This window comes from Camelus dromedarius, chromosome 8, assembly GCF_036321535.1.
Source record: "Camelus dromedarius isolate mCamDro1 chromosome 8, mCamDro1.pat, whole genome shotgun sequence".
NCBI classification, from domain to species: domain Eukaryota; kingdom Metazoa; phylum Chordata; class Mammalia; order Artiodactyla; family Camelidae; genus Camelus; species Camelus dromedarius.
In genome coordinates this window covers 39606417-39623088 of record NC_087443.1, presented here as the reverse complement: position 1 = coordinate 39623088, position 16672 = coordinate 39606417, and the positions used below count along the sequence as shown (strand labels likewise).

General features: G+C 42.2%; 1 protein-coding gene across 2 annotated transcripts in view; it reads left to right on the top strand.

Moving 5' to 3' along the window:
* Nucleotides 1–16672, top strand: part of ARID5B (AT-rich interaction domain 5B) — a 173317-nt gene that overhangs the window by 119888 nt on the left and 36757 nt on the right. Inside the window, exons 1-3 of one of the 2 annotated variants that reach the window (XM_010985778.3) lie at nucleotides 8127–8531; nucleotides 9970–10082; nucleotides 16220–16424. In XM_010985778.3, the coding sequence (XP_010984080.1) occupies nucleotides 8528–8531; nucleotides 9970–10082; nucleotides 16220–16424 (322 nt within the window). In that variant the 5' untranslated portion in view covers nucleotides 8127–8527. Of the gene's footprint in view, nucleotides 1–8126; nucleotides 8532–9969; nucleotides 10083–16219; nucleotides 16425–16672 lie in introns of those variants that run through there. The other variant, XM_010985777.3, reaches the window with a different exon arrangement.

Below are 16672 nucleotides of genomic sequence, written 5' to 3'. Positions count from 1 at the left end.
CTCAAAAGCTATTTTCTCTTATTCAGCTGGCAAATGGCTTACCTTATGCCTAGCCCATGCTGGTAGCAGGAGAGAATAATAAATAAAATAAAAAATTGGACAGCTCTCTTTCTCATTTTCCCTCCTGCCCCTCACCACTCTCCAAGTCTGTTGTCAGAGCTTAAATTTTGCTTTGACATCTTAGTTAAGGAAGTGACAAAATAACATCTTCATCCGGGCATTTAGTTACTCTGAGTCAGTGATTACCAGATTTGAATTTTACAAAGGCAACACCTCAGGTTTGGCACAAGTTTCAGATGCTAAGATCTATACGTGACTACTCTGCGTGACAGTGAATAAAATTCTTAATTGTATTGAAACTTAGAATCATGATTTTTGCTGATTATTTTAGCTTCAGGTGTTAATCCTGGTCTATCTGCTTTTTAACACACATTCCCAAGGATGTATCTATATATACATAACCTTAAACTGCTGACTAAACTGCCATCACCCAAGAGAAAGATAATACAAGCCACGTGTAACTTAAAATTTTCTAGTAACCATATTTTAAAAGGTTGAAAGAAACAATTTTAATAACATTTAATTGAATATAGTATATCCAAAGTATTCCACCAAGTAACCTATATAAAATGTCATTAATGAGCTATTTTACATTTTTTGTATTGTCTTGGAAATCCAGTGTGTACCTGACACTTACAGCTCATCTCGATTTGGACTAGCCATATTTTAAGTGCTCGGAAGCCTCAAGTGGCTAGTGGTTGCCATATTGGACAGAGCAGCTCTAAACAGTCATAGAAACGTTCCTTCACTGAAATAAGTGGGAAGAAGTTCTAACATCTCCCATGTATTTTCTGTGTTTATCCTAAGGTTTACGTTGGGATTTCTGTGGGTATCTGTCTGCTGTTTCTGCACAGTGTGATACAATCCCCCCTGTGAACTGAGCCCTCTAGCTTTTCCTTTTCCTGCCGGGTCATAATCACCTGGCCTTACTGAATAGACCATCAGGCATTATGGACCTTGTAGCAGCCTCTCCACACACACCCCAGACCGCTTTTCCTTCTCATTTTGGACCCTTACCCAATCCTGCTCCAGCACACGCGCGCGCGCACACACACACACCTCTATCATCTGTCTGTTCCCTGGTACCACAGTAGAGCTTTGAGAGTTGTTTTCCAGTGTTGTGGCGCGTGTCTGTCCTGACACACGTGAAGCTGAGATGGCACTGGCAGCTCATGCAGGAGGAAGGGGCGAAGGGGATTTACCTGAGCAAAGAGGAATGTCTCCAAGTCTCAAACAAGAACAGTCATCTTTTCACTTTTAAGCAAGAGACTATCCTATGTCTTAAATTACTCTTTCTGAAAGATAGAAAAACAGGGTGAAAAATCCCCTTTAAGCACAAATTCCTTTTGAGTTTTGTTTTTTTTTTTTTTTAAGGAATCGGGAAACTGTAACTTGATGGCTTTTTACTTTTCCTTACGTGTACGTGTTTGAAAAACCGAAAAGTTACTCAGAGTATGTTAGTCCAAGTCTGTACTAAGTTAAATATCTCCAAGTTAATACGCACGCACGCACGCACACACGCACTCATGCAGTCTCGTTTACTTATTTCCAAGAGGGGAATGTTTTCTTTAGAGATGTAGCAAATCAATTATCCTCAATGTTGAAAATGGAATATCTCATTTCCAAACCTGGGGAAATGGCTGGACAAGAATGTTCTGTTTATATATGAGTTTAAAAACATTTGATATTTACTGCTCCTTGCAAGGTTATTCAATACCAAAATGTAGCTTTCACTTTTGTGCTGTCATGTTCGGTAGTAACATCACAGAATATATGTCATGGACTAGAATGAGCAGGTTTATTGATTGTAACAAAAAGAAAGAGACAAAAAATGAATTTTCTGTGTTTAAACAGTCCTATCTTCATAAACTTCATAAATTATAGAAATCAAAATGTCCTTAAAAGCTATTTCCAGAGCAGATCTTTAAACAGCCTAAAAAAAAAAAAAGGCAAGTATCTTAAATTAATAGTCTATTCTTATTATAATCATACTAAGAAAAGCTAAATCTGTGTATAGTGAATAGTTCAAAAAATGGAAACATGAGATGTCAAAATCTTAAGAGTACATAGTGAGCATCGAGACAACGCATTTATTCTAATTGTAATAGTTTTGATGCTTTTTTTCCCCCCTCAACATCCAGCATGATCTTCCCCATTAAGCGAGAAGCCTGGGGCTTGGTACCTGGCATCGGGGGAAGTAGGTAGCAGGAGAAGTGAGTTGCCAGGTAGATGTGAAGGTGGCAGTTTGAGCCACTGTGGCATTTTAGAGTCCATTTTTGGTTTTGCTGGGTTTGTGACCTCATGACAAGACTTGGTAGCTAGGGGAGGAAATCAGACCCCTCATGCAGTATGAGCGGCGAGGGTACTGCCTCCTGTACCTTCGGACAGAGCTAGGTCCTCAGGTATCCACTCTGCCCTCATGGCTCTTTGCACAATACTTGGAATTCTAAGGCAAAGGTCTTCCCATAGGCTCCTGACGCCGCGGCACACAGACGTCGTGGCCCCAAAGATGAATCAGCACTTGCAAAGCATTTACGAGCCACCACTTCCAGCCCCTCAGCAGGCCCTAGAGGGGACCTTTCACCTGAGGACAGTCCCCCTGGAGAACGCTGTGGGCACCAGCACAGACCAAAGTTTGAAAGGTCTTTGAGGCATTGAGTTTAGTCTCCTTCCCTTTTCTCAGAATTCTCTCCTCAGAGAGTCACTCCTCTGAAAACCCAGAGTCTCTCCTCACTCTCCACCTAGATTTAGCTCCCAGATTCCCCCCTTATTCTGCAGGTGATAGTGAAAAGCAGCTATCATCCATTTCTTCTTTGCCAGTGCCCTTTTAGACAAGCCTGTTACAGACTTCTAGAATATTTTTGCATTCCTTTGGAATAATACATTTATGACATTTGGTCATTTAAGTTTGTCTCCCCACTCAAGATACAGAGGGGAAATAAAGATAGAGATCTGCCCATTGCTGCTGGTAAAACCTGACTCAGAAAGAGGTGTGTGCCTGTGTAAATGGCAAGAATGCATGGAGTCACATGCTGTCAAACCAATTAGCAATACAGATGAGCTAGCGAGTCCAGTTCCATTTATGGGGGGGGGGGGGAGAAGTAAAATAATCTGTGTTTTTAAGTGTTTCTGAGAAATGAAGACCTCCAGGGCAGAGAGAAGGCGGGTCAGGAAATAGCTATGCAAATCACATGCCTATGAAATTACTAAAACTTTGATCAGAGGCATTAACAATTGCTCCAGCATTCACAAGTATGAAACAAAGAATGAGTAAGACAGGGCATGTTTTGAAAGGATTACAAAAGTGTTTACTTACATGGTTTGTTGAGCAGTCAATGAAGTCCAGGCTGTTTTGGACTTAAGCTGCCCGAACAGTCCAGGTATGACAAATGCAGGAACTTATTCCACCTCATTAGTGACTCTTGGGGATCTCAGTGACAAAGAGTCAAAGTAACTGGACCTCATAGAAAGCTGGCTTCTTCTTTTTTTCCCCACTCTCTTTCTAATAACATAACTGCTCACCCTTTCACAGGCAATAGGAGGGGACCTGGATTCTTTCAGCACCTAGTTCATTGGAAATACTAAATTGTGGTTTGTAGGCATTGTGTTTCAAGCCACCTTGAGATAATGGCTTGGGCTAAAGCAAACTTGGAAACTCAGCGGGGCCATGACATACAAAGTGGAGAGTGTGACCACTCCCCTGGGCACACCCATGGGTCCCTGTTCTGGGCTGTGTGGTCTTGGTGGCATTTGAGAGTGAGGGCCTTTGAGGCTGGCTCTAGTCTCAGTTCACAACTCTAGCCTCAGTTCAAGACTCATCTTCTTAATGCCTTTATTTGAGAAAAATAATGTTAAAAAGGGAACTGTCAGAACAGTTACAGAAAATGATAACACTCTTGTAGCTTTTTTTTTTTTAAATCATGCCTATTGCTTTAAATGCATCATTTAAGTTATAAAGTCCCCCCAAATGGAATTGTGCTTGTTAATTTCCTGGTGTGTTCATATCTCAGATAACACACTGGTTTCTCAAACATTTCTGTTGGGTGTGGAAAATTATTTATAGGAGAATAGAATAAAAGTAAACTTGAATGTTCCTAAATCTACATGTAATTAACGCTTTGTAAATTCATGAAAAGATTCAGCCAGTTTTCAGACACTGAGTACCAGAAGCTACAGTTTTCTGGCCCCACTCTGTTAGGTGTGGAGTACAGAGTATATGGAATAAAAACTGTGGATTTAAAATAAAAATTTTAGGGAATCATTTATGAATTTAAAAGTAAAAATGTTGGCTTTAAGTTAAAGCCAAAAGGAGAGCTGAGAGCTTCTGTTTTTCTTTTCTTTTTTTCCAAGTATTTGAAAACTCAAATTCTGTAAGAGATTATCTGTGAAATGCCTTTCTTTTATTACACCCATAAATTTCAGGAGTGGCTTTGATCAAGCCTTCTGCCATTCTCGGTTTCTAAATCCTTTACTCATACGTTAATAACTTTAAAAACACTCATCCTATTTTTGTTGTAGTGAAAGAGGAAGTTTCTAAATAGTCAAAAGGGAAACAATGAAAATAGAACACAATAAATGATAACTAAATTAGGGTACTTTTTTTTTTTCCCCAGAAAGAGCAGTGCTCCATGCTGCAACTTGCCAGAGTATTTTAAGATTATTGTCTGTCTGTAAAGAAAATGTACCAAAGAATTGAGATCCTCAGAGGAAAAGCATTAAAGAAATGCAAAGTATTATCAGTAACACACACTATACATAGAATAGTATTTGCCAGTCCTTCATACTTCCATCAGTGGAGTTTATTTTTCTGACTTACATTTAGTGTTTAACACACACACACACAACTTGCAAATCAAATGAGTTAATGCTCTGCCGGCTTCCTCTAGACATTGACCCGGGGGGTCAAACTCTTAGGAAAATGATGCCTGGTTTTCCATTCCCCTAATTCCAGTCCCTACCAACAAGCAAGTCCTATCTCTAAGTGGAAGCTCACAGAGAATTTCTCGAGAGAATATGTAGCTGCGTTGGCAACAAAATCCTCTCTCCAAAACGAGAAGAAAGAGTTGTTAACGGATGAGTCAATCCAGCTTTTATAGCAGTTTATCTTCATGGTATTTCCAAGAGCATAAATGTTATAAAAAAAAGAGAGACGGTCATGACAGGAAGAACACAGTAGAAAAAAACAGGAACATTTAAGCCAAAAGCAATTTACTTTGCCAGTAACTGGTTACATTTCCTTTGTTTTATTATTATTATTGCAAGAGCTGGGGTTGAGATGAAAGTTTCCCACACCTGCACTGCCCTGACACGTAACTTGTCGGAACCCACAGTGAAATAAATACATAAATGAATGCCTGCAACTCTGAGCTTCTAGACTGATTAAGGGGAAAAAAACCAAAGTTTTGCTATACACTCTTAAAAAAAAAAAGACTATAATTCACTAATATTTGAAGGAGTTAAAAAAAAAAAAAAGGAAAAAACAAAACACTTGGTTTAGATGTCAGAGCAGCCTGGAGCACTGGCGTAGCCAATTCTCCTGGGATTAACACCTATAGAAATAGAGGTGACCTCACAATGGTGAATACTTGTTAATTTCATGGCACTGAGTAAGAAGAACAGATGGGTAGTCAGAGAGGAAACATTTTTTAAAAACCACAGAGATCTTCCACTGATTCAGCGTAAAAGTCAGTCAGTGGCCCACTGTAAAGGGGGTAATACCCATGGCACATGGCACTCGGAGGTTTTTTAGAACTCTGTGACTTTAGTGGAAGTCTCGTCTCGTGCTACAGCAGCAGGACTGATGGGCACCCAGTGCACTGTCAAGTTTGTAGGATGCTGTTTGATGCCTGAAGTAGGCAGCAGTGCCCTTTTGCTACGTGGTATTTGAGAGTGTTTTCATTTGGGGAAAGCTCCCTGGTGACAGCCAGCCCAAGTTAATAATATAAACACCTCATTATGAGACAGAGTAAGTGTGTCTGTCTATGTGTTAGAGAGAAGTTACGTAAAGCAGGGGCTCTGGACAAAGTCCAGTTGCCTGGGGTAGAATCCTTCTGCTACTAGTAACTGGTAGAATGACCAAAGACAAGGAATTTCATCTCTAGCTTAGTTACCTGGTCTGTAAAATGGGCATAATAATTGTGCCTTCATGTTGGCTTGTTTTGAGTTTTAAATGAGTTATTGTATGCAAAGGGCTGACTGGCATTCCTTCCATATGAGCTATTACTATTATTCAAGAATAATACTGAAACCATTTGTGCAAAGAGCATTGACTGAACTCTGTGAATGAACCAGGCCATTAGAATCCATATAAACCAGTGGATTATATACACATATAACAGTAGCTATGCATTTATTGCTTCACACTTTTTTTTTTTTTTTTTAAGTAGAACTGACTAGAACCAGTGAAGCTATCAGTAGGTGTACCGCTGGCTTCCAAGAATGACTTTGTTGGTAAAGAATGGTCTCATCTAAAGCACTGGAGCTGGTGTAACTCTAGAGTTTTAGGATTTGGGTTCTCTCAGTAAAGACCAGTCCTTAGCTGTCAAAGAGAAGGCAGCTTTTGGTTGGTCCAGGGTAGCTGGGAGGTGGTGAGGGCTGTTTCTTACATAAAGGAGTTAAAGACCAGAGCTTCCACCTGAGCCCTGACCACCACCACACCACCAAGCATTTGTTTTCATTCACCTGCCTAGCAAATGATATGTTTTCTTGACCATGTAGGAAAAAAAAAATGTAATCTGGGGACCAGAATATTGCTCTCCCAAAAAGCCAGCCTTTCAATCGCAAAGCTTCACCAGGGGTCTCATGGATCCAAAAAATCTCCAGTTGTATTATGGGGGCTCCCCGCTAGTACTGCACGCTCCGTCCCCGCCTCCCCCGCCCCGAGGCTTTGAACATCTATTCTTCAGGCCATTTGTTCATTGCATGTAGGACAAAACTATGGCCCCACTGAAGATGCCAGACACAATAACAGAAAGCAGGAATTACAGGCTGTAGGTTTCCCATCTCAGTTCCCATAGCAAACTCGTCATTGGTGTATGTATGCAGAGCTCACAGGTGAGCAGGAAAGGTGAATGCAGTTTTCCAGGTGCCCGGTGTGACAGGTATACACGTGGACAGGTTGGTGAGCCCAGCTCTTGAAGACACCACAGAGGTATATGTGGGCATCTTTATTTCCACTAGTCACTTGATGATTTAACAAATTCCTATTAGGCAATGCTGCCCCTGGGTGAATGCCGGGGCAGATGAGAGATGAATCTGACATGGTCCTGCCCTGAATGACTCTCTAATTTAATATAATAATAAGGCACAAGACACAGCTGAAGTATAAATAATATAGTGGTACCCACAACCCCCATAAGAGAAGGTCAGAAAAGGAGTTCAGAGGGGAGACTAAAAGAGGTATTTGAGTTTGAGACTTGAGTGATTGGTAGGATTTATCCAACCATACCTGAAAATATCAGTGTACTTGCCTTCTTAGGAACAAAAGGCTCTTTCTCTTGATCAAATGCCATTTAGAGTTTAAGATTGTGTGATCAGAATATTAGGTGCTAGTCTGTTCTAAATTTGTAATTCTCAGAATTTGCTGGGGAAGGGCATGTGCTTTGCTGGGTTCTGAAAACAGCTCGAAGAATGGAGAAAATAGACCCGATTCGAGGATGACTTACTGTCAGTTCCCGGAACCTTTGCCTTTATTTAAAGCAGCCTGTTCAGTGCAAGTTCTTTCTATCTGAAAGGCCTTTGGGATTTGAAAGCTTTTCTGGAAATAAATGCCTTTTAGGTTTAAATGCTTTTTTGCCAAAATGTTAGGAAGGAAAGATCACACTAACAAGTCTTAGAACAGAGGCGATATTGTTTTGTTTTCTTTAATGAAATGCCTCAGACCGAGCCCAAGTTCTGTTTGTTTCTGTCAGCTTTGTGCTCGGCTATTATTTTGATAAGGGACATGAAAGGGCAGCCTTCCCGCCCGTCATTAAGGTCTTAGCACTTAGGTCAGTTGTGGAAACACTTCTGTGCTACACCAAGTCTTCAAACCAAAATAGTCCCCGCCCTGGCTCCAGGCAGAGGACCGACCGTGTCAGTTCATGGAAGGTGGCATCAGGCTCTGACAGAGGAGCAGGAGGTCAGGATCCAAAAACTGGCCAGATGAAATCACCAAGCCCGCACGGGGAGGTGGAGGGAGCCGAGCCCTCCCTGCCAGTCTGGCAGCTCCAGCCAAGTCCTCAGAGCTCATCCCACACACCCCGTGCTAGTTACTGCTGTGTGTTTACATGAGTAATGGAGCTGCTGGGGGAGGGGAGTTGTAAGCAGAGCGCTGCGCCTCGCAGCAGCTCTTGTTCGTTCGCATTCAGAGGGAAGCTGACGTCCACACCAAGTCAAGCCGAGCCCTCCAGGGACGTGGCCGGGAAGCAGTCACATGCTGTAGCTTTCATGAGCACAGACAGCATCAGGCAGATGTTTGTCGACTGGAATGGGTAATCGCTGCTTTTTCTTTGCTTGATTTTTTGTTTCTGAGTTTGTTTACCTTTGATAATTCCAGGCTGGCTTTCTTAGATGGACTTTCAGACAAACGTTTTTTGGGAAGTAAGGGGAAAGCGGGTTTGGGAAGGAGGAGTCTGAACCCCAAAGCCACTTTTTCTCAACTTTTGCCCGATTGTAAAGGCAGCTCTGGCTTTACTGCATTTTGTCAACAGCAAAACTGTTATCCACAGTAGAAAATCAGATTAGTGGGATTAATTGTGTTTGTGAAATGGGTACAATGTTAAATATCCTAAAACCACTAGTTAACTGCGTGACATAAGTGAGATTAACAATTAAGAGGGTTTGAGTTGTTCAGATTTTGGATGGTTATAGTCATACCTTAAAGTAATAAAACGTGTGGGTACCTTGAAAGGTCCCGTAGTGAAATTGCTTAGGTTGTAATTCATTAGTCTGGAATTCTTCAAAGGCTAGTCGGTTAGTTGGTTTGTTTTAATTTTGCTTGACTTGGGTGACTGATGGAGTTAAATGTGAAAGCTGATGCCGGACAGTCGTAGCACTCAATAAACAGCAGCCTTTTTTTTTTTTTTTCTCTCCTGCTTTCTGTATGGATCTTAAAAGGATTCAAGCTTAGCATCCAAGATGAAATATAACTTTCATTTGCGTCTTGTCTCTGGCTTTTAAAAAGTATAATCTCCAAGGAATCAGCCTAACTCCAATTCAGTGTGATCCTTGGAAGTTATTTTAAATAAACCTCGAGATCTCCATAAAAGATATATATTGAAAAGGAAAGGAAAGCATGCTGACTTAAATGTGTCTGCCAAGTTTGCTGAGATTTGAAACATGCTGGTTGTAATACTATTAGTAAATACATGTTTTCAGATTGTTACCGTGAATTTCTCTCTGTATAGTTTTCTTCTTACTTATTTGTATCATAATTTGGGGAAATGCTCACGTCTCAACTTTTGAAGAGAGATGTTTTCAAACGTTACATCATAGTGATACCATAATGGCCTGGCATATAACTTAGGTTTCTGAAACAACAAGATACAAACCAAAAAACAAAGAATGATCTCAGAGCCTGGCTCTGGGCTGTCTTTCAGCCCAAAGTATTTCTTTTCTAACAATAGAGAAGTGCGTTTCCCTTATCCTCATCCTTTAAAGCTAAAGGCTTTATTTATTTCTTCATGTTATTTATTCTAATTAGACACATTCTGTGTAATAGGTGAGCTTTGGGAAACACGTACAGAAGTGTAGAGTCTACTTAGATGCCACCCCTTCAGGGAGAGGGAAGCGTGGAAGGAGGCTTGGCTACATAGATATGTATATTTCTCTGAACAATTAGAGGGCGCCGCTGGAGTAAGATATTTGCTTTTTAATAAGGAAACCCATGCAAATAAAAATGTATCTCATTTGTTCTTCATTTGTTTTCAGCGCCAAATCTTAAAGGCAGACCACGCAAAAAGAAACCGTGCCCACAGAGAAGAGATTCATTCAGTGGTGGTAAAGATCCCAACAACAATTCCGATGGCAAATCCGTTGCCAAGGTACAGTCATTCAGCTCTGCGGTGTTTGTTTTGCTGCATCTTTTAATTTTTCCCTTTTCTCTCTGTCTCTCTGCTCCTGTGTCTTAGTGGCAGTTTTCAACTCAGAACGTGACTTTGGTATTCACAGCTCTCTAGCTGTGTCAGTTCCCGCCACCTCCCCTCCCCCGGTGGCGGGGGGAGGGGACAGTGGAGGCATTTTCATTAGTCAACAGAAAGACTTCCCACCTCCCAGTCTGGCCTGCTGGGTAAAGGACAGATGATTAAGCGCCCACGTCACTGAGGCTGCGATTTCATAGTAGGTGACACAATGACATAGTTTACTCTGCTTGTATCAAAAATAGACCAGCTGAACCATCCTCTTTCTGAATGTGTTCATCTAAATATGTTTCAGAGATTAACAGAGGATGAAATTAGAAATGGCTAGAATTAATCCCTTTAGTTATGTTTTTCTATTTTTCAAAGTCACCTCTGATTTACCTTGGAGTAAAATTAAAGATACATAGCCCAGTACTTACAGGTATACATATACTAATACATACATTTATATGTTTTCCAAGACCACTCTTAGTACAGAATGAAAGTCCAAATTCTAGACTATTTTTCAGGACCTGGGACCGTTTGGCCTAAGCATTTTTTGGAATCTTGAAAGTGCATGCCTGAAGCATTTAGCACTAAGAAGGGTGAAGTGTCACTTTGTATTTTTAGGCTTATCTTTTTTTCCTTTTGTGGACTAGGATCATATTTCCATGGTTCTGTTTATGGGGTGTTTGCGTTTCTGTGCCAGAAACAACAGTAGCCCCTTTAGGGCCTAAACTGAAGCCCGGATTTCAACTGACACCACGTTTCCAGTTCCAAGGGCTCAACTTATGAAAATGGGAGCATTACTGGTGAATGTGGGAGATTCTGATGAAGAAAAATGTGACTTCAGTTCTGAGCTGACAATCTACTATTTTTCTGCCATGAACTCCGCTTCCTCCTCCCAGTGTAGAGAAGTAAATCCTAGACATTCACATTTGATAAATCTTACCTTCAAGGATGGCCGTTTCATCAGGAAGTTCTGGGGACTTTTTGGTTAGGATTTCTTCACGCTTTCAAGACTGGGAAGGGTTAAAAAGACATCAACGAGTAGAAATGTGTCTTTTCTGCCTAAAAACAAATCTCTTTAAGAAAAAGTTATTTTGGTTCTGTTCCTTTAACCTTCTGCGCATGACTCCACACGGATACCAAGAAGGACATTTTCTAGTAATTTAGACATTTTGCCCTTGAACTGCCTAGCTAGGGCTTCAGCTTCTGTGGTCTTGAGGGATGTCAGCAGGAACAGCTTATTCCCTGTGATGTGGTTTGCAAGATACTGCAGAATGGAGCAAGAAGGTTGTAGGATCATAACATTCAGCAGAGCTTGTGCTGACAACGTCCTGGGTTGGCACCTTGCCCCATACCTCTCAGCTGACATCATGTGTTTACCTCGGCATGTTCTCTACCTGAGCCCAGCAGGGGGAAGCTCCTCATTTCATTTGGAGTCAACACCAAAGTATGTCTCTGGGAGATTTACAAAACTCATACCATTGATCTGAACGAACAGCACCTCTAATATCTCTCTCGATGGAGCTCAGGACGCATACCAGGACCCACAACACTGAAGAGAAGCGGAGTCTGTTCCGTATTTGATGTTCACTGACTTGCCCTTCTTAGGAGGGACAGTAACCAAGCCTGGGTTTTCTAAGTGCCCTGCTCCACCCCATCTGCACCCGTGCTGCCATTCAGAATCTTCACAGGGATGAGGATCATCCTTCACTGTTGGTTGCAGAGGTGTGTGGATGAATGTCATGCTGCACTCAGCTCCTGGGGACTGCATTCAACACCCAGCTCCTCTCTGAGTCTTGGATTACAGTCCTGCCTTGGCTGCTTCCAGTGGGTCTGGAAAGACCACTTCACCTAGTAAAGAGAGACTGGTGGGTATGAAGCATGGTGGGCTTATCGTTGGCACAAACAGATGGATGGAAAATCCCCACAGGATGAACAAGCCACATCTGGGGCCAGGACAACCATGAAAAAGGCATTTGTGTCTAAAAAGTGGTCTTTTCTCATGAAATGCTACAGTAGAAGTTACAAGCCTGTGACCATCTGATCATTTACTGAACTGGAAGCAACACTTCGGGGGACAGTTTAGTTTTCTGAACAAGACTTGTATGACTGTTTTTTTTCCAAAGTGCCTCAAACAGACCATTTCTGACTATGGACAAGTATCCGTTTCCTGCAGCTCCACACAACAGAGCTCTTCCAGTAAGAACCCACTCATTTTGTTGTGTGCATGACTGGAAGAGCAAGTTGAGGGTTTGTCACCATCAAAAGGTTGCCCTCTTCAGTGAGAACATGAGAACTATCTTTGCAAGACTGTTTTTCAAGGGACAGAGAATTTCACAGCTTTCGAACAACAGCCAAAGTCACGCAGAGAAGAGGCTACCAGTGCTCTGAAGATGTCAGTAAATATGTCCAACCCAGATCCTTGCCATTTCCTTGGGATCGTCTTAAAGCAACAGGTCTGGGACCCAAGCATGTCCATATGGCGATCTATACAAAAGAAATCCTCTCAGCCTAGGTCTCTGATGAAAGGCCTCTGCTGATAGAAGGCAAATGACTTTTCACATCCTGGAAGCACTTTCCAAAGGCTAGAAGTATGTAACAGGTGGTTTAAATTCTAAAAGGAACATAAAAAGGGAAACCATGATGTGCAATATGTTCTTTCATTTAAATCACAAACAGACTTTTGATAATTTCACAGATGTGATACTTTCATTATTTTCAGTACTTTTCATCCCATGTGGTCCTCAGAACTACCCCCAGGGATTACCCTTCCTGCTTTCCTGGGGAAGAAAATGAGGGTTTCCTAGGAAGTTTGTGACCAAATCGAAATGAGACTCTGGCTCCTTTCCTGCTGGTTCAGCACATCTCGCTGCCCCAGTTGAAGGCCGGGTTAGTTACAGCTCAATCCAGTGAAAGGATGTGGTTAATATCAAATAGGTGGTGGTTCACTGAAAATGTTAAATGTGGATTCTTTAATTAGCACTTCCTCAATCACTTTGGAAACCCCAAAGCTCTTAGTGAACTCAACAAGTAGAAGGCATTCATGGAGGGAAAAACTGATCTGGTAATTAAGTGTTACCATCAGAAGGCTGGGCTTTCTCAAGGTCAGCGTGAAGACTAGCTCCCGTGTAATATTTCAGTAGATTTAAATGCTGAGAATGTTACGGGTAAATGTGGAAAAAATGTAGAAAGGAACTCAGCCTGGTCCTGTGCAGAAACAGAATAATACCCTCCAGGGCTCACAGGGTTAAGTGAAGAAATGTACAGAGCGGGAGCGGGAGGAGAGTGCTGTTCACCTGTTACGGAGCCCCGGCCTCGGGAGAGGAAGCCTGCTGCAGGGCCCCGGAGGTTCAGGATGGAGCTCAGTGGGTGGCAGCCCGGTGTCCCCTAGAGCCTTTCCTAAGAAGCAGAGGGTCTGAATGACTCGGGCCTGGTTCATGAGCCCTCTCCGTGCTTTCCTCCTATTTCTGGGCATTTCCAGGTGAGGTAGCTCCCTAGACACTGAGGGGGCAAACCTCATCCTCCCTTGACAGTGGTGCTTCTGGCCTAGTGATACAAGTAACGGGCCTATTCTCACTGCAGGTTTAGGACTCAGCCTATTTTATATACAAAACTGTTATCTAATCCTCTTGTACCAGATTGCAGTTTGGGGTGAAGGAGACCTGAGTTCTGCCCCACACCAGCCAAATACCACAATGCATAACCTCGCTGAGCTTGTTTCCTTGTCTGAAAAGTGGGGCTCAAAACCTTCCTTTTATCATGAACGTCAGGTAGACAGTGTGAAGCCCGCAGCACTGTATCCAGCTCATCGCAGGCGCTTGGCTGATCCTGGTTTCCTTACCTTTGCTCAGTACACAAAGGAATGGAGCCCTTTTAGACTTACTACCGCGTTTTATCTTCTAATTCTCATTTGATAAATCACATTTCTAAGCTGTAGGTTTTGTAATGCCTAGGAATCAGATATGCTTTCTAAATGGAAATGTTTTGACTCTCAATTGAATATTTTTATGAGCGCAGGAAAGTAGAGTGTTTAAAACCACAAGCTCTGAAGTGAGGTTACCCAATTTTGCCTCTTACTAACTTGAACAAGATCTTGTGTTCTTGTGCGGGTTCCTCATCCTCTCTGTACCTCAGTTTCCTCATCTCTAATAGGAGAATAATGACCTGGCCCATTAGGTCTGTGAGTATGAAGTGTGATGATACCAAAAAGTGCTTAGAACAGGGCCTGGCCCCATAGTAAATAAGCACTCAGAAAAGGCGGGGGGCGGGGGCAGTGCAGATCAGAACTGGAGCGGTTTTATGATTTCAAAGAGCCCTTGAATTATGGATTTCATCAGAACTTTAGACTCAACAATCTAAAATTTGGCAGTGAAAAATGATGACAACATAAAGTTTCCCAGGATGCTCGCCTTAATATAATGTTATCAAGTACTAAAGTTTGAAAATACTGTTAAGTAAAAATTCTACATGGAAAATGTTTTCATCCCATTTCCACTGCTCTTTAAAAATTAAAATCTTACCTAGAGGCCCGGTTAAATGAGTTGTGCAGGCAGTTTTACTTTTTTCCAGGACCCGTCGAACAATATTAAAGTGGTGTGTTCATTTGAGAGAACCAGCAATAAGAGGGTATGCTTCCCTTTAATAAATGAGCACAGCCTTTTATGTGTTCAGTGCTTGGGAAGGAGACTCTGAAGGGAAAGAAAAATAGAGCTCAGAAATCTGAAATGGAAACCTGGTGGAATGTGTGGGACATTTTAATTCCTAACATTCCCCTCGCACGTGTCCTCTTCCCTCTGATGTGAGATACAGAGAGGTAAAGAATATTGGAATGTACATGTTCCCCATGGGCGCACTTGAACTCAAAGCTTGACCCTTTGTAACTCCCCCTTTTACAATTAAAATAGCTCAACAACTTAGCTTTATATTTAACAAACCGTTGGAGGCCTCTTGTAGAACGTGGCAGCGAGGACGGACGGTGAGGTGAGCTCAGTGTGCCGCACTCAAGTTAACCTGGAGTGTGGAAGCAAGAACGTCTGGCCCGTTTACTGCCACTTATTTTTTAATTTAGTGGAGCTTTTCACTGACTCTTCTTGGGTTTTAGCCGGCCCCTACTCATTCCTCTGTAGCAAGCTAACATCTCCTATTAGATTCTCAGAGCTGACTGAAGGGTACCGAGCCCTCATTAAAAGGTGGGATGTTTTGTTTCCTACCAGGGGTGTATCCAGGCATCACCCTCAGGTGAGAGACAGCAGAGACCTTGCTGGTGTTCCTCATGCCAACATCTGCTGGCACTGACCTGTTTTTCCAGGTTGCTGGGAAGAGTAACAACAAGCTAAGTTTACTACGAAGAAATAAACTTGCCTTTCATTTTGGCACAAAGTGCAAAACATGGAAATGTTATTAAGAACATGGTGGGGAGGTGTATAGCTCAGTGGTAGAATGCACGTCTAGCATGCACAGGGTCCTGGGTTCAATCTCTAGAATCTTAATCCAAAAGAAAAGTAAAACTACCTTCTCCCACCCAGAAACATAAATAATAAAATTAAGAACACAGGGTTCCTTCAGTGATACTAACAGATGGTGCCCCTTAGGAAAATAAAGTGTCTAAAGAGGCGGGAGAATGGTCCCACCAGCTGCAAACACTGTTTCTGGTTTCACATCGGCATACCTGTGAGGAGTCTAAAAGAGGCTGGCAGAGTGCGGCAAACCGTGGCCCACTGGCCGCCTGCTTCTATAAATAAAAACATTACTGGAACACAGCCTCGCTTGCTTACATACGGTCCGCGACTGCTGTTGGGCTGGGGTTGAGTGGTGGCCACTGAGACTGTATGCCCAGAAGCCTGCCGTACTTACTATCTGGGCCTTTACAGAAATTTTCCAGCCCTTGGTCTAAGACAATCCATATTCAGCGATGCCTCTAGAAAGCTATTTCAGGGCAAGGGTGATTTACTGGTCCTCCTTCCCACTCAGTGAAAAATGTCACTAGCTATGTCTCTGTAAGCATTCCAGAGCTATGCTTGATTTTATGTGTTTTTTTTCCCCGCCTTTTCCAGGTGAAATGTGAGGCCAGGTCAGCCTTGACCAAGCCGAAGAATAACCATAATAACTGTAAAAAAGTCTCCAATGAAGAAAAGCCAAAGGTCGCCATTGGTGAAGAGTGCAGGGCGGATGAGCAGGCCTTCCTGGTGGCACTTTATAAATACATGAAAGAAAGGAAGACGCCCATAGAACGAATACCCTATTTAGGTTTCAAACAGAGTAAGTATACTTGTTTTCATTTCTGAAATATCAAAACTGCTCAGAGTCTTTGAATTGGGAAAAAAAAATTGACTCAGGATTATGTTGAAATCCTATTCTGGGGATGATGCTGTCTGTTTATACTAAATCTACAAATCATCCAGGCCAGGAATTTTTCCCCCTGCCTCTTTCCGCTACATTGTTCCCTTCTGGGGCAGTTGCAGTGAGATATTTATAGGCTCGAATCCACTGATTATGACTGGAAATAG